We start from the raw sequence: 25,349 nt of genomic DNA, 5'->3' as shown, positions 1-25,349 counted from the left end.
GAGGAAAATCTACTCCCAAGTGGGCCGGGATGGTAAAAATAATGGCATGATAACTTAAAAATAAAGACAACTCCAGGTTGTTTTCTTTGTTTTACTTTGGCCAAAAATAGAACAAGCGCATCCTGAAAACGTACAAATCACAAATAATCCTCTGGACAAAACACTTTGTTTGTTGACAATTCCGAGTTATTTGGTGCAGCTTCAAAAGCACGATGAGCTTACTTTGTCTCAGTATCTACAAAGCCAGGATTAAACTTTAAGCCACAGTCTTTCTGGGATTGAACAAAAAATGGCTTTTTTGCCGATATCCGATATTCCGATATTGTCCAACTCTTAATTACCGATTCCGATATCAACCGATACCGATATATACAGTCGTGGAATTAACACATTATTATGCCTAAATTTGTTGTGATGCCCCGCTGGATGCATTAAACAATGTAACAAGGTTTTCCAAAATAAATCAACTCAAGTTATGGAAAAAAATGCCAACATTATTGAAGTCACAAAGTGCATTATTTTTTTTAACATGCCTCAAAACAGCAGCTTGGAATTTGGGACATGCTCTCCCTGAGAGAGCATGAGGAGGTTGAGGTGGGCGGGGTTGAGGGGGAGGGGGTAGCGGGGGGTAGTGTAGTGTCCCGGAAGAGTTAGTGCTGCAAGGGCTTCTGGGTATTTGTTCTCTTGTGTTTATGTTGTGTTACGGTGTGGATGTTCTCCCGAAATGTGTTTGTCATTCTTGTTTGGTGTGGGTTCACAGTGTGGTGCATATTTGTAACAGTGTTAAAGTTGTTTATACGGCCGCCCTCAGTGTGACCTGTATGGCTATTGACCAAGTATGGATGCATTCACTTGTGTGTGTAAAAAGCCTGGGCATCACAACAAAATTAGGCATAATAATGTGTTAATTCCACGACTATGTTTCGGTATCGGTTGATATCGGAATCTGTAATTAGGAGTTGGACAATATCGGAATATCGGATATCGGCAAAAAAGCCATTATCGGACATCTCTACTAATAAGCAATGTAAGTACATAGGGTCCAAACATGGAAGTGTTGCCCCTATCTTAACATAAATATTCTGTTCCAGGTACAAACTTTCCCATCATAAAATGTTTCTTAAATGTACAATTTTTTAAGTACAAATTTAGTATTATTAACTATTAAATAAGTGGAAAAGGAAGAAAACTACCGTAAACATAATGATGGATAGGTGATTTGATGTGCGAAAGGCCATCAAGTTTTTAAAAAAAGTTAACGGCTGGGAAACGTAAAAACAACAAAGTTGAGTATGCTTATTTGATGCACACACAAAAAGCCAAAGAAAAATCAAAAACCTGCAGATTTAATCCTTGGATGCTCGCTGAACTGAGGTCAGAAGAGATTTGCTGCTTGACGACAGCTCCTACTGGAACATTCTGACTCGAAATTGTCCTGACATTAGAATATTTAGCCAGTGCCTTACCACAAAGACTGAAAACCGCTCGCCTCGCCTTCAAAAAAGTAATCCACCTTCCACCACTTTTTTTATTAAGATAACATGTGGTGATATTTCGGGAAGTGGAAAAAATTATGAATTGCTTGAATTTAAAATATATTTTTCTAATTTGTCAAACAATATAAATTATAGTCTCTTCAGGGTTTAACTGTGGCCATCATCAACATCTTCTATGTCAGACTATAACATGATGGACTATCATGCAAGTGTAAAAAAACCTAAAAAGACCTTAAAAAAAAAGGAAAAAAGATATATATATATATATATATATATATATATATATATATATATATATATATATATATATATATATATATATATATATATAGTTATGTATGACTGTGAAGTTTTTGTACATTAGATGAGTTAGCCGTTAGTTTAGTACGTCCGAAACGAAACTTTCTGCGCTTGTTAAAAAAAAAAAAAAACATGTAGAAGTATTTTGGAAAAATTTCCGAATTAGCCAGAGCTAATAAGATAGTTTTTTCTCAATTAGAGAGAGTGGGAATGATCTGTTCCAAGGTCAAACTTGAAGCCATCATGTAACCCTAATTGCACAGGCAATGTGTTCAAGGTATCATTTTAACGTTATTAACTGTCGTGTAAAAAGAAGTTAAAGTTAAAGTTAAAGTAGCACTGATAGTCACACACACACTAGGTGTGGTGAAATTACTCTCTTTTTTGGTGATTTTATGAATTAATCAACTAATTAATCATCAATTCCAACCCTTGATGCTGAGTGCCAAACAGGGAGGTACTGGGTCTCGTTTTTATAGTTTACATTAATGTCAGGTTATCTATCTATTAAACAAGACAAGAAGCAAGGAATTAAACAGAGTCACAGTCTCCACCACGCTCTGACGAAAGATTGTACACCTCCTCTTTTATTTGGACTTTCCCTGATTACATGGCAACAGCCGTTTCTAAGGGAGGGGGGTCATAAACAGCCATCGCCTTTAGTTACAAGACAGTTCAAAGAAAAGGTCGTAAAAACAGTTCAAAGAAAAGGTGCCTGGAGCTTGGGCAGGTCCTGCTTTCTCTCCGCTTTGTAGATCTCGGGTCAAGACAAAATCTTTCTGTGGGTTACAATACATCAAAGCTTGTTTGGTAAGATCAAAGACAGCTTTTGTCCTCTCGCAGGGCGAGCTGAACTCAATGTAACACAACGTTTTGTGATAACTTAGATACAATTATTCTGACAATTAACTACCGTATTTTTCGGACTATAAGTCGCAGTTTTTTTCATAGTTTGGCTTGGCTTCAGTGCGACTTATATATGTTTTTTTTTTAATTATTATTATTATACATTATCGGCAAGTGCAACTTATACTCCGGTGCGACTTATACTCCGCAAAATACGGTATGTGAGTTCAATCCCCGGCCAAGTCATACCAAAGACTACAAAAAATGGGACCCATTACCTCCCTGCTTGGCACTCAGCATCAAGGGTTGGAATTGGGGGTTAAATCACCAAAAATGATTCCCGGGCGCGGCCACCGCTGCTGCCCACTGCTCCCCTCACCTCCCAGGGGGTGATCAAGGGTGATGGGTCAAATGCAGAGAATAATTTTGCCACACCTAGTGTGTGTGTGACAATCATTGGTACTTGATGATGATGATTTAGATAAAAGTTAAAAAATTAAAGTGTGCATTTGACCCATTAACCTTTGTTCACCTCCTGGGAGGTGAGGGGAGCAGTGAGCAGCAGCGGTGGCCGCGCCCGGGAATAATTTTTTGGTGATTTAACCCCCAATTCCAACCCTTGATGCTGAGTGCCAAGCAGGGAGGTAATGGCTCCCATTTTCATAGACTTTGGTATGACCCGGCCGGGGTTTGAACTCACAACCTACCGACACTCTAACCTGCGCAAGTAAGTGTAAAAAGAAGTTAACCACTTTAAAATCCAACAAAACAGTGGCTTATCTTTGATAAGAGGTGATAATTCTTGTTAAAAAAAAGACGAAAAAATAAATAAATGTAAACATTTGCTTTGATGCTCGCTGAACTGAAGTCTTGCGAGACTTACTTAAGTCCCGCATGACTTAAAAGGCTGCGATGAGGTGGCGACTTGTCCAGGGTGTACCCCGCCTTCCGCCCAAATGCAGCTGAGATAGGCTCCAGCACCACTCCGCGGTAGAAAATGGATGGATGGATGACTTAAATGGCATTTTTTCCCCAGGATTTCAATGTCATTGACTCTCATGCACTGTGGTTTTCACCACCTCCAGGGGGAGTTTTTCCAGAGGACTTCTCCATCCTGTTCACCATCAAGCCCAAAGCCGGCCTCCAGTCTTTCCTGCTGTCCCTCTACAACAAGCAAGGCGTCCAGCAGCTGGGCGTGGAGGTGGGCCGTGCCCCCATCTTCCTGTACGAGGACCAGCATGGCAAGCCGGCCCCCGAGGAGTACCCCTTGTTCCGCTCCATCAACCTGGCCGACGGCAAGTAAGTCACCGCCCCCCTTGCTGGCTGTGGGTGGTCCTGGCCGGTCACTCATCTCCGTCACTTGCACAAACTTCTTTTCAAACGTGTCAAGTCTGATGCTGTCAAGTGAACTGGCAGCGCAAGGCTGAGAATTTACAATCAGCATATGTTTGTACAGCCATTGGAAGTAAATTCGATTGAGTCACACGCTGGTGGAAAATAACCCCAGAAATCATTGGGAAGCGTTGCCAATTATGCTGTTATGGCTGCTGACAAGCTACATAAACATTGCATACAATCTGGTCAACATCCCATTTTCACAGAGCAATTCAGGAAGATACTCTTTTTTTTGTTGTAACGGTGTTACAAAAAGGATCAGTTAGAATAATACATAATGTTGGATATAGAGAACATACAAACCCTTTATTTATTGAATCAAAAATACTGAAATTCCACGACATAGTGAATTTGCAAACAGCTAAAATGATACACAAAGCAAACTATAACCTGCTACCTGTCATGATCCATATATATATATATATATATATATATATATATATATATATATATATATATATATATATATATATATATATATGTATAGCTGTAATTCACTGAAATTCAAGTATTTCTTATTTTTATATATATATATATATATATATATATATGTATATATATATATATATACTGTATATATATATAATATATATATATAAATAAAACAAATACTTTAATTTCAGTGAATTACAGCTATATATATATATATATATATATATATATATATATATATATATATATATATATATATATATATATAAAACAAATACTTAAATTTCAGTGAATTACAGCTATATATATATATATATATATATATATATATATATATATATATATATGTATATATAAAAATATAAATAAAAGAAATACTTTAATTTCAGTGAATTACAGCTATATATATATATATATATATATATATATATATATATATATATATATATATATATATATATAATTATATATATATATATATATATATATATATATATGTATATATATATATATATATATATAAAATATATAATTTAATTTCAGTGAATTACAGCTATATATATATATATAGTTGTAATTCACTGAAATTCAAGTATTTATTTTATATATATATATATATATATATATATATATACAGGTATGTATATATATATATACAGGTATATATATATATATATATATATATATATATATATATATATATATATATATATATATATAAAACAAATACTTTAATTTCAGGGAATTACAACTATATATATATATATATATATATATATATAAAACAAATACTTTAATTTCAGTGAATTACAGCTATATATATATATATATATATATAATTATATATATATATATATATATATATATATAAAAGATATAATTTAATTTCAGTGAATTACAGCTATATATATATATATAGTTGTAATTCACTGAAATTCAAGTATTTATTGTATATATATATATATATATATATATATATATATATATATATATATATATATATATATATATATATATATATATATATATGTATGTACATATATATAAGAAATACTTGACGAGTAAGAAGAAGTTCTTCTTACTCGTCGTCGCCATGTCTCTTCTTTTGCTTCGTCTTCTGTTCTGATTGCCACGCTTGACTTCAATGTGTAACCGTTATTATTGTCCGGCCGGAAACGGCGCCCAGTGAAGGATGGTTTAGCAATATTGTTGTCCGGGTGGAAATCGGAAATCGGGAGAAATTCGGGAGAATGGTTGCCCTGGGAGATTTTCGGGAGAGGCACTGAAATTCGGGAGTCTCCCGGGAAGATCGGGGGGGTTGGCAAGTATGGTCCCCAGTCCTCTATCTTAACCGGGCACATAGCTCCGCCCCCTCTGAAGTCATGCGCACTCCTGCGGCAGGGAATACAAATAATTGCTATTGCGACATCCAGTGGACACATTTAGAAGAGCGGTTTCTCTCGTTCAAAAATTTCAGCTAATTTTTATACTTGGCAAAATCATCTCGGGGGCCGGATAAAACCTGTTTACGGACCTGAACCGGCCCGCGGGCTGTACGTTTGACACCCCTGCTTTAAAGTCACCATATCACATTCTTGACCACCTTATAAGTGTAAAAAGAAGGTGATTTTAACTTGATGACACGTCTTTCATAATGTCACCAAGATGTAAGGCGGAGGCTCGCAACACTTATTTTTACATCTTCTTTTTTAACACAAAACAGAACCGAAGAAGCACTCTGCACCAGGCCCAATGTCCTACTATTAAAAATGACCTGAATCCAGACCACGGGTGGGCAAACGTTTTGGCTCAGGGGCCACATTGGCTTTTGAAAATTGACAGACGGGCCGAGAGAGATCGTGATGCATTTGAAAGCATACCATATACAGTACAGGCCAAAAGTTTGGACACACCTTCTCCTCATTCAATTCTTTATTTCCATGACTATTTACATTGTAGATTGTCACTGAAGGCATCAAAGCTATGAATGAACACATGTGAAGTTATGTGTGAAATAACTGAAAACATGTTTTATATTCTAGTTTCTTCAAATTAGCCACCCTTTGCTCTGATTACTGCTTTGCACACTCTCTGCATTCTCTCGATGAGCTTCAAGCACACCTGTGAAGTGAGAACCATTTTAGGTGACTACCTCTTGAAGCTCATCGAGAGAATGCCAAGAGTGTGCAAAGCAGTAATCAGAGCAAAGGGTGGCTATTTTGAAGAAACTAGAAATATAAAACATGTTTTCATCATGCTTTGAAACAACATGCTTTTTGACAACATTTAATCAACGTCGGGTTCTGACGTTGATTTGACCATTGAATTTCGGTCATTTTCCAACCAATATTTTACAACACAAATAGAATGTTGAAACAACACGCTTTTTGACAACATTTATTCAATGTCAGGTTGTGACAATTTACAACTACAACTATTTTTGCAACGTTGTTTCAAAGTCAGTTTTAAAGGACATGTATTTATAATCAAGGTTTTATCAATGTCTTGTGCCTGCTGGGTGTGTTACACGTGTACACTCGCTTGTTACTTTACGACACATTTGAGTCTCGCTTTAACAACGTAAGGGAAAGGTGAATTTTGTTAGCGATGCATGACATTTTCTCACCATTTTTAACTGCCTTGCAAGTGTGAAAATAAACTTACCGACTTACCAACGAAACCCTGCCCTTACCTTAATCAAGTCTTTGCAAAGGAGACTGCCGTCACAAATGCATCCAGCATTTTCTTTTACCGTTTGTAAAATAAGTCAGTCACTAGAAAAAGAAAAAGAATGTAAAAAAATGTCTGTCATATATCTGCGATTACAAGTAGAGACATACTCTGACGAAAGATTGTACTTTTCTTTTATTTGGACTTTCCCTGATTACATGGCAACAGCTGTTTCTAAAGGGACAGGGGTCGTAAAAAGCCGCTGCCTTTGGTCACAAAACAGTTTTTTAAAAAAAGGTTCCTGGAGGGGGGTCAGGTCCTGCTTCCTCTCGGCTTTGTAGATCTCGGGTCAAGACAAAATCTTCCTGTGGATTACAATAGATCAAAGAAACTGACACCTTCGTGTCGCTTCCCATCCTACACGGTGGAGTTTTACAAGCCTTTTGATTGGTAAGATCAAAGACGGCTTTTGTCTGCTCGCCGGGAACTCATTGAAACACAAACTTTTGTGATAACTTAGATACAATTATTCTGACATCAACCTCTGAGATTTTGGTTTGTAAAGTTCCCACTGCCTTGTATTGCAAAAATGTAACAGGGTTGTACGGTATACCGGTATTAGTATAGTACCGCAATACTAATGAATCATATTCGGTACTATATACCGCTTCTGAAAAGTATGGGTGGATCTACGCCTAACATCCACTGTAATGATACCAAGTACAGTAGCGTATCTAATCGATACTACCATGATTATGTTGATATTTTTTGGCATCACAACATCTTTCTTTTTTTATTATTATTTTATATTATGTTTATAAATTGTTGTAGGAGATGTCTCGAAACGTCATCAGGAGTCCCGATAAAACCCGAAAATGGCAGAAAATGCATATTTTTTGAAAACTTTTTTCCGCTAAAATAAGACCCCGACCCTTACACAAAAATTCCAAAAAACGGACTTGCTTCAACAGCACAATACTGGTCCTGTAGTTGTAGGAGATGTCTCGAAACGTCATCAGGTGTCCCGATAAAACCAGAAAATGGCAGAAAATGGCTATTTTTGAAAAAAAAATTCCGCTAAAATAAGACCCCGAACCTTACACAAAAAATCCAAAAAATGGACTTGCTTCAACAGCACAATACTGGTCCTGTAGTTGTAGGAGATGTCTCGAAACGTCATCAGGAGTCCCGATAAAACCAGAAAATGGTAGAAAATGCATATTTTTTGAAAACTTTTTTCCGCTAAAATAAGACCCCGAACCTTACACAAAAATTCCAAAAAACGGACTTGCTTCAACAGCACAATACTGGTCCTGTAGTTGTAGGAGATGTCTCGAAACGTCACCAGGAGTCCTGATAAAACCCGAAAATGGCAGAAAATGCATATTTTTTGAAAACTTTTTTCCGCTAAAATAAGACCCCGACCCTTACACAAAAAATCCAAAAAATTGACTTTCTTCAACAGCAAAATACTGGTCCTGTAGTTGTAGGAGATGTCTCGAAACGTCATCAGGTGTCCCGATAAAACCCGAAAATGGCAGAAAATGCATATTTTTTGAAAACTTTTTTCCGCTAAAATAAGACCCCGACCCTTACACAAAAATTCCTAAAAACGGACTTGCTTCAACAGCACAATACTGGTCCTGTAGTTGTAGGAGATGTCTCGAAACGTCATCAGGAGTCCCGATAAAACCCGAAAATGGCAGAAAATGCATATTTTTTGAAAACTTTTTCCCGCTAAAATAAGACCCCGACCCTTACACAAAAATTCCAAAAAACGGACTTGCTTCAACAGCACAAAACTGGTCCTGTAGTTGTAGGAGATGTCTCGAAACGTCATCAGGAGTCCCGATAAAACCAGAAAATGGCAGAAAATGCATATTTTTGGAAAAAAAAATTCCGCTAAAATAAGACCCCGAACCTTACACAAAAAATCCAAAAAACGGACTTGCTTCAACAGCACAATACTGGTCCTGTAGTTGTAGGAGATGTCTCGAAACGTCATCAGGTGTCCCGATAAAACCCGAAAATGGCAGAAAATGCATATTTTTTGAAAACTTTTTTCCGCTAAAATAAGACCCCGACCCTTACACAAAAATTCCAAAAAACGGACTTGCTTCAACAGCACAATACTGGTCCTGTAGTTGTAGGAGATGTCTCGAAACGTCATCAGGTGTCCCGATAAAACCAGAAAATGGCAGAAAATGCATATTTTTGGGGAAAAAAATTCCGCTAAAATAAGACCCCGAACCTTACACAAAAAATCCAAAAAATGGACTTGCTTCAACAGCACAATACTGGTCCTGTAGTTGTAGGAGATGTCTCGAAACGTCATCAGGAGTCCCGATAAAACCAGAAAATGGTAGAAAATGCATATTTTTTGAAAACTTTTTTCCGCTAAAATAAGACCCCGAACCTTACACAAAAATTCCAAAAAACGGACTTGCTTCAACAGCACAATACTGGTCCTGTAGTTGTAGGAGATGTCTCGAAACGTCACCAGGAGTCCTGATAAAACCCGAAAATGGCAGAAAATGCATATTTTTTGAAAACTTTTTTCCGCTAAAATAAGACCCCGACCCTTACACAAAAATTCCAAAAAACGGACTTGCTTCAACAGCACAATAATGGTCCTGTAGTTGTAGGAGATGTCTTGAAACGTCATCAGGAGTCCCGATAAAACCCGAAAATGGCAGAAAATGCATATTTTTTAAAAACTTTTTCCGCTAAAATAAGACCCCGATCCTTACACAAAAATTCCAAAAAATGGACTTGCTTCAACAGCACAATACTGGTCCTGTAGTTGTAGGAGATGTCTCGAAACGTCATCAGGAGTCCCGATAAAACCAGAAAATGACAGAAAATGCATATTTTTTTAAAACTTTTTACCGCTAAAAAAAGACCCCGACCCTTACACAAAAATTCCAAAAAACGGACTTGCTTCAACAGCACAATACCGGTCCTGTAGTTGTAGGAGATGTCTCGAAACGTCATCAGGAGTCCCGATAAAACCAGAAAATGGCAGAAAATGCATATTTTTGGAAAAAAAAATTCCGCTAAAATAAGACCCCGAACCTTACACAAAAAATCCAAAAAACGGACTTGCTTCAACAGCACAATACTGGTCCTGTAGTTGTAGGAGATGTCTCGAAACGTCATCAGGTGTCCCGATAAAACCCGAAAATGGCAGAAAATGCATATTTTTTGAAAACTTTTTTCCGCTAAAATAAGACCCCGACCCTTACACAAAAATTCCAAAAAACGGACTTGCTTCAACAGCACAATACTGGTCCTGTAGTTGTAGGAGATGTCTCGAAACGTCATCAGGTGTCCCGATAAAACCAGAAAATGGCAGAAAATGCATATTTTTGGGGAAAAAAATTCCGCTAAAATAAGACCCCGAACCTTACACAAAAAATCCAAAAAATGGACTTGCTTCAACAGCACAATACTGGTCCTGTAGTTGTAGGAGATGTCTCGAAACGTCATCAGGAGTCCCGATAAAACCAGAAAATGGTAGAAAATGCATATTTTTTGAAAACTTTTTTCCGCTAAAATAAGACCCCGAACCTTACACAAAAATTCCAAAAAACGGACTTGCTTCAACAGCACAATACTGGTCCTGTAGTTGTAGGAGATGTCTCGAAACGTCACCAGGAGTCCTGATAAAACCCGAAAATGGCAGAAAATGCATATTTTTTGAAAACTTTTTTCCGCTAAAATAAGACCCCGACCCTTACACAAAAATTCCAAAAAACGGACTTGCTTCAACAGCACAATAATGGTCCTGTAGTTGTAGGAGATGTCTTGAAACGTCATCAGGAGTCCCGATAAAACCCGAAAATGGCAGAAAATGCATATTTTTTAAAAACTTTTTCCGCTAAAATAAGACCCCGATCCTTACACAAAAATTCCAAAAAATGGACTTGCTTCAACAGCACAATACTGGTCCTGTAGTTGTAGGAGATGTCTCGAAACGTCATCAGGAGTCCCGATAAAACCAGAAAATGACAGAAAATGCATATTTTTTTAAAACTTTTTACCGCTAAAAAAAGACCCCGACCCTTACACAAAAATTCCAAAAAACGGACTTGCTTCAACAGCACAATACCGGTCCTGTAGTTGTAGTAGATGTCTCGAAACGTCATCAGGTGTCCCGATTAAACCCGGAAATGGCAGAAAATGCATATTTTTTAAAAACTTTTTCCCGCTAAAATTACATAAAAATTCCAAAAAACGGACTTGCTTCAACAGCACAATACTGGTCCTGTAGTTGTAGGAGATGTCTCAAAACGTCATCAGGAGTCCCGATAAAACCAGAAAATGGCAGAAAATGCATATTTTTTGAAAACTTTTCCCGCTAAAAAAAAGACCCTGACCCTTACACAAAAATTCCAAAAAACGGACTTGTTTCAACAGCACAATACTGGTCCTGTAGTTGTAGGAGATGTCTTGAAACGTCATCAGGAGTCCCGATAAAACCCGAAAATGGCAGAAAATGCATATTTTTTGGAAAAAAAATTCCGCTAAAATAAGACCCCGAACCTTACACAAAAAAATCCCAAAAATGGACTTGCTTCAACAGCACAATACTGGTCCTGTAGTTGTAGGATATGTCTCGAAACGTCATCAGGAGTCCCGATAAAACCCGAAAATGGCAGAAAATGCATATTTTTTGGAAAAAAATTACCGCTAAAATAAGACCCCGAACCTTACACAAAAAATCCAAAAAATGGATTTTCTTCAACAGCACAATACTGGTCCTGTAGTTGTAGGAGATGTCTCGAAACGTCATCAGGTGTCCCGATAAAACCCGAAAAAGGCAGAAAATGCATATTTTTTGAAAACCTTTTCTCACTAAAAAAAGACCCCGACCCTTACACAAAAAATCCAAAAAACGGACTTGCTTCAACAGCACAATACTGGTCCTGTAGTTGTAGGAGATGTCTCGAAACATCATCAGGAGTCCCGATAAAACCAGAAAATGGCAGAAAATGTATATTTTTTGAAAACTTTTTCCCGCTAAAAAAAGACCCCGACCCTTACACAAAAATTCCAAAAAACGGACTTGCTTCAACAGCACAATACCGGTCCTGTTGTTGTAGGAGATGTCTCGAAACATAATCAGGAGTCCCGATAAAACCAGAAAATGGCAGAAAATGCATTAAAAAAAAAAAAAAAACTCCGCTAAAATAAGACCTCGACCCTTACACAAAAATTCAAAAAAACAGACTTGCTTCAACAGCCCAATACTGGTCCTGTAGTTGTAGGACATGTCTGGAAACGTCATCAGGAGTCCCGATAAAACCCGAAAATGGCAGAAAATGCATATTTTTTGAAAAAAAATTCCGCTAAAATAAGACCCCGAACCTTACACAAAAAATCCAAAAAATGGACTTGCTTCAACAGCACAATACTGGTCCTGTAGTTGTAGGAGATGTCTCGAAACGTCATCAGGAGTCCCGATAAAACCAGAAAATGGTAGAAAACGCATATTTTTTGAAAACTTTTTCACTAAAATAAGACCGACCCTTACACAAAAATTCCAAAAAACGGACTTGCTTCAGCAGCACAATACTGGTCTTGTAGTTGTAGGAGATGTCTCGAAACGTCATCAGGAGTCCCGATAAAACCCAAAAATGGCAGGAAATGCATATTTTTGGGGAAAAAAATTCCACTAAAATAAGACCACCGAACCTTACACAAAAATTCCAAAAATCGGACTTGCTTCAACAGCACAATACTGGTCCTGTAGTTGTAGGAGATGTCTCGAAACGTCATCAGGAGTCCCGATAAAACCCGAAAATGGCAGAAAATGCATATTTTTGGAAAAGTGTTTTCCGCTGAAATAAGACCCCGACCCTTACACAAAAATTCCAAAAAACGGACTTGCTTCAACAGCACAATACTGGTCCTGTAGTAGTAGGAGATGTCTCGAAACGTCATCAGGAGTCCCGATAAAACCAGAAAATGCATATTTTTGGAAAAAAAAATCCGCTAAAATAAGACCCCGACCCTTACACAAAAATTCCAAAAAACGGACTTGCTTCAACAGCACAATACCGGTCCTGTAGTTGTAGGAGATGTCTCGAAACGTCATCAGGTGTCCCGATTAAACCCGAAAATGGTAGAAAATGCATATTTTTGGAACTGGACACATGAGGACTTTGAATATGACCAATGTATGATCCTGTAACTACTTGGTATCGGATTGATGCCCAAATTTGTGATATCATCCAAAGCTAATGTAAAGTATCAAACAACAGAAAAATAAGTGATTATTACATTTTAACAGAAGTGTAGATAGAACATGTTAAAAGAGAAAGTAAGCAGATATTAACAGTAAATGAACAAGTAGGATTAATGATATAATTTCTACCACTTGTCCTTAATAATTTTGACAAAATAATAGAATGGGAAATGACACAATATGTTACTGCATATGTCAGCAGACTAAATTAGGAGCCTTTGTTTGTTTACTTACTACTAAAAGACAAGTTGTCTTGTATGTTCACTATTTTATTTAAGGACAAACTTGCAATAAGAAACATATGTTTAATGTACCCTATAGGGAACATTATCACAATTTCAGAATTGTTAAAACCATTAAAAATCAGTTCCCAGTGGCTTATTATATTTTTCGAAGTTTTTTTCAAAATGTTACCCATCACGCAATATCCCTAAAAAAAGCTTCAAAGTGCCTGATTTTAACCATCGTTATATACACCCGTCCATTTTCCTGTGACGTCACATAGTGAAGCCAACACAAACAAACATGGCGGAAAGAACAGCAAGCTATAGCGACATTAGCTCGGATTCAGACTCGGATTTCAGCGGCTTAAGCGATTCAACAGATTACGCATGTATTGAAACGGATGGTTGTAGTGTGAAGGCAGGTAGCGAAAACGAAATTGAAGAAGAAACTGAAGCTATTGAGCCATATCGGTTTGAACCGTATGCAAGCGAAACCGACGAAAACGACACGACAGCCAGCGACACGGGAGAAAGTGAGGACGAATTCGGCAATCGCCTTCTAACCAACGATTGGTATGTGTTTGTTTGGCATTAAAGGAAACTAACAACTATGAACTAGGTTTACAGCATATGAAATACATTTGGCAACAACATGCACTTTGAGAGTGCAGACAGCCCAGTTTTCATCAATAAATATATTCTGTAGACATACCCTCATCCGCGCTCTTTTCCTGAAAGCTGATCTGTCCAGTTTTGGAGTTGATGTCAGCAGGCCAGGGAAGCTAGGGTCGATAGGGGGTTTAGCTCGCTCGTCTGCGGGAACAAACTGCCGCCATTGCTTGCCGTGCTACCAAGGTCCTTTGTCCCTGAATTGCTCACACACTCCGGCAGATTCAATGGGGGTCTGGCGGCAGATTTCTTTTACTTTTTCGTTGGAAATGCATCTGCTTTGAGTGTCGCAGGATATCCACACATTCTTGCCATCTCTGTCGTAGCATAGCTTTCGTCGGTAAAGTGTGCGGAACAAACGTCCAATTTCTTGCCACTTTCGCATCTTTGGGCCACTGGTGCAACTTGAATCCGTCCCTGTTCGTGTTGTTACACCCTCCGACAACACACCGACGAGGCATGATGTCTCCAAGGTACGGAAAAAAGTCAAAAAAACGGAAAATAACAGAGCTGATTTGACTCGGTGTTTGTAATGCGTTTGAGAAAATGGCGGATTGCTTCCCGATGTGACGTCACAACGTGACGTTATCGCTCCGAGAGCGAATAATAGAAAGGCGTTTAATTCGCCAAAATTCACCCATTTAGAGTTCGGAAATCGGTTAAAAAAATATATGGTCTTTTTTCTGCAACATCAAGGTATACATTGACGCTTACATAGGTCTGGTGATAATGTTCCCCTTTAAAATAAACCCAATAATGCAATTTTTTGTGGTCCCCTTTATTTAGAAAAGTAGCGAAATAATTTTGGTACCAAAATATTGGTATCAGGACAACACTAAACTGTCTACATCAATGTCGTTGGTGTGTCGGTCAGGTGGCATCGTGTTGCTATCAGCGTGGAGAAGAAGAGCGTCACCATGATCGTGGACTGCAAGAGGAAGGTCACCAAGCCGTTGGGCCGAGGCCAGCAGGCCGCCATCAACACAGAGGGCATCGCCGTCTTCGGCACCAGAATCTTGGATGACCAAGTCTTTGAGGTATGACGAGATTGTTGCTTCCTTCCTGCGTCTGGCTGCTTTTTCCTGCTCTGGAACGTTCGGGAGCTACTTAAATTGTCACCGGACAAGATTGATAATGTTGTAAAGTTGGTCGGGCAAGACAGTATTGGCCCACACTATTATTTTGTCTTTTTGTATGTACTTTGGAGGAATATGCACGTTTCTTCCATTCTGCTCGAAAGCTAAGCTAATCTTAGCACTACCTATATTTATGCTGAGTTAAACTTAAAGGGGAACATTATCACAATTTCAGAAGGGTTAAAACCATTAAAAATCAGTTCCCAGTGGCTTATTTTATTTTTCGAATTTTTTTAAAAATTTTACCCATCACGCAATATCCCTAAAAAAAAGCTTCAAAGTGCCTGATTTTAACCATCGTTATATACACCCGTCCATTTTCCTGTGACGTCACACAGTGATGCCAATACAAACAAACAGCAAGGTATAGCGACATTAGCTCGGATTCAGACTCAGATTTCAGCGGCTTAACACTGTCTGATAAGATAATTACTAACAATTATGAACTAATTTTACAGCATATGAAATACATTTGGCAACAACATGCACTTTGAGAGTGCAGACAGCCCATTTCAGGCGCGCTAAGAACATATATTTTTCCACGATTTCAGCACTCAGGTTAACCATACCTAAATAGACACAAAATACTGCATTACACAAGACTAGACTCGAATGATTGAAAAAAATAAATGTTTTTAAGCTAAATTATTGGTAAACACAGTTTATGTATAATAATTTACGTAAAACCGCGAGTAATGAATACATTTTTCATCAATTAATATATTCTGTAGACATACCCTCATCCGCTCTCTTTTCCTGAAAGCTGATCTGTCCAGTTTTGGAGTTGATGTCAGCAGGCCAGGGAAGCTATGGTCGATATTCTTCTCTTGATCATCTTCAGTGGCATAAGGGACGGTGTGAGCCAAGACATCCAGGGGGTTTAGCTCGCTCGTCTGCGGGAACAAACTGCCGCCATTGCTTGCCGTACTACCGAGGCCCTTTGTCCCTGAATTGCTCACACACTCCGGCAGATTCAATGGGGGTCCGGCGGCAGATTTCTTTGACTTTATCGTTGGAAATGCATCTGCTTTGAGTGTCGCAGGATATCCACACATTCTTGCCATCTCTGTCGTAGCATAGTTTTCGTCGGTAAAGTATGCGGAACAAACGTGCAATTTCTTGCCACTTTCGCATCTTTGGGCCACTGGTGCAACTTCAATTCGTCCCTGTTCGTGTTGTTACACCCTCCGACAACACACCGACGAAAGTGAGAAAATGGCGGATTGCTTCCCGATGTGACTTCCCGATGTTCCCCTTTAATGCTTCAATTCTCCATGTCAAGGTAAACACAGAAATCCCAGTCTTTTTGCTAAAATGAACTATTCAAGCCTTAATGCTTTACAAAATGTTTAGCTTAACTCAACGCTACCTGGCATGCTAAACTAAACCCCATCTTTTCCAGTATACAACTCGTTAGCTATAGCCTCCATGTTATGATAATTCAGCTCTTGCGGCTTTCATGCTGAGTGGAATTCAAATCTGTTTTTAGCTTTCATGAAAAGCTCAACTTTCCGACAAGCTAAATTCAGCATGTACTGGAAATTATACTGAGTTGAAATGAACATTTCTCCGCCTTCTTGTTCAGCTATGTGCCACTTTGCTAAGCTAACCCCAATTTTGGCTAAATCAGACACAACTGAACTTTTTTTAGCCTTAATCTCTGTGGCCTAGAGTAGTGGTCATCATGTAGGCCGCTCAGTCAGGAGATCGAGGTTCGACTCTGGCTGGAGTTACTTATGTTCTACCCGTGGAACTACCAGCTCCCCCCCACTGTCCAAAAATATGCATGTTAGGTTAATTGTAGCAAGGAATCAGGCAGAGACAGCGTTCAATTTAGCTCATGAGGAGAAAGAATGGAGCTGCACACTCAGTTACAGTCTAACCCTACGCTCTGAGGAACAGTCCACGCGTTCCTCTATTTATTCAGTTTGGGAGTTCCCTAGTTACATGCTGAGGCTGCTTCTAAAGGGAGGGGTCACACATTATGCAAGCAGCTACAGTGCGCACAATATGTGACATAATGTGATGGGGGCCTTGTGATTGACAACACTACTACTAATGGTAACAAAAGCTGGTGTTCTTGTTATATGTTTTGCTTTGAAAAATGTTACAAAAGTTGCAAAAACTCTTTGTTTTAAAGTAGCTTGCATTCCTTGAATCCTTAAAATGACGTTTTCGAGCATTTAATTGACATGATTCATGTTTTTTAAAAGGGTTTGAAAAAGTCGCCTACAGCTGTTTAATTTGTCTTGAGTTCGCTTGTAAAGTGAGACGTTTATAGGCCAGAGCAATATTCACTTTGTTAGCACGCATTTTAAACACACAACTCTGGAAATGCTTTAATGGCACTGACTTAATAAATTGTGCGAGTGGAACCTACTGTATGTGTTGAAGCGCTCGCAACAGACACGCTTTGAAGTGTGAATTATGAATGCGGGATAAAGTGAAGCAGCCTGTGAGTTCTTAGGTCAGAGTTGACTTTTTCCACAGATGTCATCTTCTTCTTCTTCTTTTAAGGCGAGCTCTTGCATGCTGACACGTAGCGCCAGGATAAGGAAATATAGCATGGTTAACTGAGGCAATAAAAAACGGAGTTTGGAAAGAATGCCAGAGTGAAAGCCGCAGTCATCTGAGATTGTAATTAAGGTAATTATGAGTTCGGGGGAGAATAGCGCAGCAAACACTTTTTATCCAAGTGTTATCTGGTTTCAACACTCCATATAAAGACATGTTTGGCTTTTTGTTTGCATATATACCCTTCAGATTTAACCCCTCGTTGAGGCAAAACATTTTTTTTTTCTTTCAAATTATTTAGCAGATTTTGCTTGCACCTGGGGATAGGTTGATTGGCAACACTAAATTGGCCCCAGTTTGTGAATGTGAGTTAAAGTTAAAGTTAAAGTGCCAATGATAATCACACACACACTAGGTGTGGTGAAATTTGTCCTCTGCATTTGACCCATCCCCTTGTTCACCCCCTGGGAGGTGAGGGGAGCAGTGAGCAGCAGCGGTGCCGCGCCCGGGAATCATTTTTGGTGATTTAACCCCCAATTCCAACTCTTGATGCTGAGTGCCAAGCAGGGAGGTAATGGGTCCCATTTTTATAGTCTTTGGTATGACTTGGCCGGGGTTTCAACTCACAACCTACCGATCTCAGTGGCCCACTAGGCCACTGAGTGAATAATAATAATAATAATAATAATAGATTTTATTTGTAAAAAGCACTTTACATTGAGTAAACAACCTCAAAGTGCTACAGTGTATTAAAAAATAAATACAATAAAAATAAAAATATATAAAAAATAAATAAAAAATGGAACAGCTAAATAGCTAAAACTAGTATGCATATATCTAAAAAAAAGGCTTTTTTTCAAAAGAAGGGTTTTTAAGCCTTTTTTTAAAAGCATCCACAGTCTGTGGTGCCCTCAGGTGGTCAGGGAGAGCGTTCCACAGACTGGGAGCGTAGCTTTGTTTTTGGAGGAGGTTAGCCTGTCCGGAGCGGAGGTGTCGTGTGGAGGATTTGGGGGTGAGCAGTTCTTTGAGGTAGAGGGGGGCATCTCCATGGAGGCACTGGTGGGTTAGTAGGGAGACTTTGAATTCAATCCTGAGTGGAACAGGAAGCCAGTGAAGGGATTTGAGAGTTGGTGTGATATGGTCGTATTTCCGCACTCTCATCAGGATCCTAGCAGCACTATTCTGTATGTATCGCAGCTTCTGGATGTTCTTGCTGGGGGATCCCGACAAAAAGTGCGTTGCAGTAGTTGAATGTTGTCTGTCTATCTGTGATGAGGTGGCGACTTGTCCAGGGTATACCCCGCCTACCGCCCGAATGCAGCTGAGACAGGCTCCAGCACCCCCTAGCCACCCCGAACGGGACAAGCGGTAGAAAATGGATGGATGGATGCTTCGATGCTAGCTTATGTAGCCGAGGATCGGACCGCCAAGTGCCCTGCCTTCGGCTGCCGCCCAGCTCGCATTGCATCCGACCTCTATGGCCCCTGCTATGGGTGGTGAGCCCATTGGAGGGGGGACCCACGTTGCCTCTTCCGGCCCGGCCACCAGGCGCTCGCCATTGTGCCGCACCTCCGGGCCTGGCTCCAGAGGGAAATCCAAGTCCTTAATCTTTATTCTTCATAAACGGTCTTCGAGCTGCTCTTTCTCTGATCCCTCACCTAGGACCAGTTTGTCTTGGGAGACCCTACCAGGGGGCATAAAGCCCCCCGGAAAAACATAGAAAAACATCTGGTCAGGATGCCACCCGAACGCCTCCCTACGGAGGTGTTTCGGGCACGTCCGACCGGTAGGAGGCCACGGGGAAGACCCAGAACACGTTGGGAAGACTATGTCTCCCGGCTGGCCTGGGAACGCCTCGGGAGAAGCCGGGTGGAGCTGGACGAAGTGGCTAGGGAGAAGGAAGTCTGAGCTTCCGTGCTTAGGCTGCTGCCCCTGGACAATATAGAAAACATCTGGTCAGGATGCCACCTGAACGCTTCCCTAGGGAGGTGTTTCGGACACGTTCGACCGGTAGGAGGACACGGGGAAGACCCAGGACACGTTGGGAAGGCGTTCCCGGCTGGTCTGGGAACGCCTCGGGATCCCCCAGGAGGAGCTGGACGAAGTGGCTGGGAAGAGGGAAGTCTGGGCTTCGGATAAGCTAAGAAGATGGATGGATGGATGTATGCTTTGATGCTAAGCTAAACTCTACTCTTGTATCCTTCATGCTAGGCCATTCCTTCTCAAATAGTGGGGCGACCCCCCACTGGGAAGGCGCGGTGTGACCTTGGGGAACATGCTTTTTTTATATGATGAAGTGTATGTAGTATTTTGATTTTGTATGAAATATAATTATAACAATTTTATAGACAAATTACAATGTATTGTCCCAATGGAGAGTGTGTGTTTCTTCTTCCTTGAGGGGGGCGTAACAGAAAATAATTGAGAGTTCCCACAAAGTTCCCATATTTTGTAATGCAAATATTGATAGGTAGGGTAGCTAAAAAAAAAGACCAGTAGCCGCTACTGGCAAAATATAACTATTTTAGCCTTCACTGGTTAGAGTGTCCGCCCTGAGATCGGCGGGTCGTGAGTTCAAACCCCGGCCGAGTCATACCAAAGACTATAAAAATGGGACCCATTACCTCCCTGCTTGGCACTCAGCATCAAGGGTTGGAATTGGGGGTTAAATCACCAAAATGATTCCCGAGCGCGGCCACCGCTGCTGCTCACTGCTCCCCTCACCTCCCACGGGGTGGATCAAAGGGATGGGTCAAATGCAGAGAATAATTTCGCCACACCTAGTGTGTGTGTGACAATCATTGGTACTTTTTAACTGTATTGTAGCCGTCATGCTGGGATAAACTCTACTGTTGACATTCTTGATACATGAACTGAAGTCCCTTAGCCTAAATTAAACAATTGTATCCTTCCTGCTAAGCTAAAATCAAGAGTTGTGTCTCAATTAGTGAATGCACGCTCAAAATGTATAGAATATGCACGGAAATTAGTGAATTGAGACAAAGTATAAATAGCCTTTACGTTAAACTAAATTCAACTCTTAACTGAGTGTTGTTGTTTTGTGTCAGGTTCAAACACTGATGACATGTATTAAACAAGACAAGAAGCAAGGAATTAAACAGAGACAGAATTAAATTTGGCTCAATGAGGAGAAACGCGTAGACACTGTACCCTTGCACAGTGTCGTCCCGCGCTCCTGACGAAAGATTGTACGCCTCCTCTTTTATTTGGACTTCCCCTGATTACATGGCAACAGCTGTTTCTAAAGGGACGAGGGTTGTAAACAGCCATCCCCTCTGATTACAAAACAGTTAAAAAAAGGTCGTAAAACAGTTCAGAGAAAAGGTCGCCTTGAGGAGAGTCAGGCCCTGCTTCCTTTCCGCTTTGTGGTTCTCGGGTCAAGACAAAATATTTGTGTGGATTACAATACATCAAAGAAACAGAACACCTTCCTGTTGCTTCCCATCCTACACAGTGGAGTTTTACAAGCCTTCTTCTTGGTAGGATCAAAGACGGCTTTTGTCTGCTCGCCGGGAACTCATTGAAACACAAAGTTTTGTGATAACTTCGATACAATTATTCTGACATTTTATGAGACAACAGCAAACATTTGATAGCTTTTCTTATAATAGCCTCTAACTCATTGTAGGCCTACTGTATATGTTCATAAAGGTCAAAATGGAGTACACATAATTGCAACCCATATACTTTTTACGTTAGGGACTGACTGCTGTTTTTGGACGTGGTCATCGTACCATCAGTACACCTTTTTAAAAACGTCAAATCGTAAGCAGCTGGAAAGAAACAACATGTGTTTACGCTCAACAGGCCGATAGATTGCACATTGCCTCCTGTTTTTCTGTGCACACGAGAAAAGTAAAAGTAAAGTAAAGTGGTTGCGATGGCAGAAGCAGGTGTCGACACTTGGAAGCAGAGGAAGGGTTTGAGTGAATAATGATCAGCATGTGCCCGAGAATCCACAGCTGTTAGACAGATAACATGCACATCTCCCAATAATAACTCAACATTTTCTTTCAATGTTACGCTTTAAAAAAGCAATCCTTTGATGCTTGCTGATTTAGGACTCGGTCGATATGTTTTCGGTCAGACTTTTAGGTGCGTATTTTCTCTACGAAGACCATTCCACCAAATCTTTCTTGTTAAATAAATCTAAATTCCTGTCTCTAAATCTGATAATACACACATTGAACTACTCAAAATGTGTAATGGCCCACCTCAGGAAACTTTATTTTATTTTTTTTACAAGGTTCTGAAGCCAAAGAGGACTTATTTGCGTAAGCAGACTAAAAGACCGAGGCGTTCCCAGGCCAGCCGGGAGACGTAGTCTACCCAACGTGTCCTGGGTCTTCCCCGTGGCCTCCTACCGGTCGGACGTGCCCTAAACACCTCCCTAGGGAGGAGTTCAGGTGGCATTCTGACCAGATCGTACAGGGAGCGGACCGCCACAATCAGACAGTCCGATGCCCTATACTCTCTGAGCACTCCCCACAGGACTTCCCGAGGGACACGGTCGAATGCCTTCTCCAAGTCCACAAAGCCCATGTAGACTGGTTGGGCAAACTCCCATGCACCCTTTGTTCCCGACCTCTGCTTTAAGATGTAGATGCGATGGCGTGGTCTTTTTCAAAATCAATTCTTGAATTTTTTTAATACATTCTCAATCATAACAAATAAGAATCACAATTTTTCCGGCACCCGTAGAACTTACCGTTACTCCCCCTGGACTCCAGAAGTTCTAAATGATGCAGCTTCCTGCGAACCATGTGACTTGTAATATTGTGTAAGGACTGAGTGAAAACCCAAGGATGCGAAAAAAAGTATGAATTTTAACTTAAAGTTTTATAAAGGAAAAAACTAGTAGTTGGGATAAGGAGTAAGAAATATGGCCGCCCATCCCTATACGCAGATGATGTGCCCTGCGCAGAGCGCTTTATATGGAATTATACCGCAAAGCGTTTTTAGACCCTTCCTGCTCTGTCACTAATACAAATATGATGGGAAATGACCCGGTACATATTTTCTTGTACTTTAAAGCAGTCATACTGTTTTGATCCATGAACTTACCATGAATTGATTAACGTGGACCCCGACTTAAACAAGTTGAAAAACTTATTGGGGTGTTACCATTTAGTGGTCAATTGTACGGAATATGTACTGTACTGTGCAACCTACTAATACAAGTTTCAATCAATCAATCAATCCCTGGTTGGAGTTGTTTCAGGAAGGCTTGCAGAATTTACGTTTTAAGTTAAAGTCAAAGTACCACTGATAGTCGCACACACACTAGGTGTGGTGAAATTACCCTCTGCATTTGACCCATCCCCTCGTTCCACCCCCGGGGGTGTGAGGGGAGCAGTGAGCAGCAGCGGTGGCCGCGCTGGGGATTTTATTTAGCGTAAATGTGTTGTTTTCCACTAAGAAATTAATTATTCGACAATTTCTTACCCAAGTTTGATGAAAATAGTATAAAAATAATTTGACATGAAAAATGTGGAACATTTTATAATGGGGTGCGGGGGGTTCCAAATAGAATTCTGCTTAGAACCCCAATTTAGCCAGGGGCACACATATGCAAAAAATAAAAAAATTCCGAAGAATGTTTATACTTTGTATTTTCCTAATATTAGGAAGCTGGCGTACACTGCAAAAAGTCAGTGCTCAAAAACAAGAAAAAACAAAACAAAAATTAGGGGTATTTTATTTGAACTAAGCAAAATTATCTGCCCATAGAACAAGAAAATTTGGCTTGTCAAAAACAAGTAAAATTAGCTAACCTCAATGAACCCAAAAATACCTTAAAATAAGTATATTCTCACTAATAACAAGTGCACTTTTCTTAGTAGAAAAAAAAGAGACCTTTTTGCTCAATATGTTGAAAAATATTCTTAAATGAAGTAAATGCTAGTGCCATTATCTTGACGCAATGATATGCGCTCGGCATCTCGCTTGAAGTAAGAAATTATTACTTTAAAAGAGTAGTTTTATACTTGTGAGTGTTGATGACACAGCTTTGCAACAGTTGATATTCTAGTTTCAAGCATGTTTTACTCAATATAGGTCATACAATCTCAGCAACAAGCTGTAATATCTTACTGAGATCATTTAGGACCAAAACACTTAAAGGCCTACTGAAATGCGATTTTCTTATTTAAACGGGGATAGCAGGTCCATTCTATGTGTCATACTTGATCATTTTGCGATATTGCCATATTTTTGCTGAAAGGATTTAGTAGAGAACATCGACCATAAAGTTCGCAACTTTTGGTCGCTGATAAAAAAAGCCTTGCCTGTACCGGAAGTAGCAGACGAGTAGCGTGACGTCACAGGTTGTGGAGCTCCTCACATCTGCACATTGTTTACAATCATGGCCACCAGCAGCGAGAGCGATTCGGACCGAGAAAGCGACGATTTCCCCATTAATTTGAGCGAGGATGAAAGATTTGTGGATGAGGAAAGTGAGAGTGAAGGACTAGAGGGCAGTGGGAGCGATTCAGATAGGGAAGATGCTGTGAGAGGCGGGTGGGACCTGATATTCAGCTGGGAATGACTAAAACAGTAAATAAACACAAGACATATATATACTCTATTAGCCACAACACAACCAGGCTTGTATTTAATATGCCACAAATCAATCCCGCATAACAAACACCTCCCGTCCATATAACCCGCCAATACAACTCAAACACCCGCACAATACACTCAATCCCACCGCCCAAAGTACCGTTCATCTCCCCAAAGTTCATACAGCAAAAGTCCCCAAAGTTACATACGTGACATGCACATAGCGGCACGCACGTACGGGCAAGCGATCAAATGTTTGGAAGCGTACTCACGGTACCGTGTCTGCGTATCCAACTCAAAGTCCTCCTGGTAAGAGTCTCTGTTGTCCCAGTTCTCCACAGGCAAATGGTAAAGATTGACTGTCATCTTTCGGGAATGTAAACAATGAAACACCGGCCGTGTTTGTGTTGCTGAAGTCGGCCGCAATACACCGCTTCCCACCTACAGCTTTCTTCTTTGCTGTCTCCATTGTTCAGTGAACAAATTGCAAAAGATTCACCAACACAGATGTCCAGAATACTGTGGAATTTTGCGATGAAACAGACGACTTAATAGCTGGCCACCATGCTGTCTCAAAATATCCTCTACAATCCTACCGAGACGTTTTCAGCAGGATATGTCGCGCAAAATTTAAAATTGCACTTTAGTAAGGCATGTGTTGCAATGTTAAGATTTCATCATTGATATATAAACTATCAGACTGTGTGGTCGGTAGTAGTGGGTTTCAGTAGGCCTTTAAAACAAGTAAAATATGCTAACATAAAATCTGCTTAGTGAGAAGAATTATCTTATCGGACAGAAAATAAGCAAATATCACCCTTATTTGAGATATTTC

At 39.8% G+C, this 25,349-nt stretch overlaps 1 protein-coding gene across 2 annotated transcripts in view; it reads left to right on the top strand.

The window, feature by feature from the left end:
- The window catches only part of LOC133618476 (collagen alpha-1(XI) chain-like), a 189,095-nt gene that overhangs the window by 26,048 nt on the left and 137,698 nt on the right, over positions 1 to 25,349 (top strand). For both annotated transcript variants that reach the window (XM_061978862.1, XM_061978861.1), the window contains exons 3-4: positions 3,728 to 3,941; positions 15,157 to 15,319. In XM_061978862.1, coding sequence (XP_061834846.1) covers positions 3,728 to 3,941; positions 15,157 to 15,319 — 377 coding nt within the window. The remainder of the gene's footprint in view (positions 1 to 3,727; positions 3,942 to 15,156; positions 15,320 to 25,349) is intronic.

Source organism: Nerophis lumbriciformis, linkage group LG19, assembly GCF_033978685.3.
Source record: "Nerophis lumbriciformis linkage group LG19, RoL_Nlum_v2.1, whole genome shotgun sequence".
Lineage (NCBI taxonomy): Eukaryota > Metazoa > Chordata > Actinopteri > Syngnathiformes > Syngnathidae > Nerophis > Nerophis lumbriciformis.
This window is presented reverse-complemented; position numbering and strand designations above follow the sequence as displayed.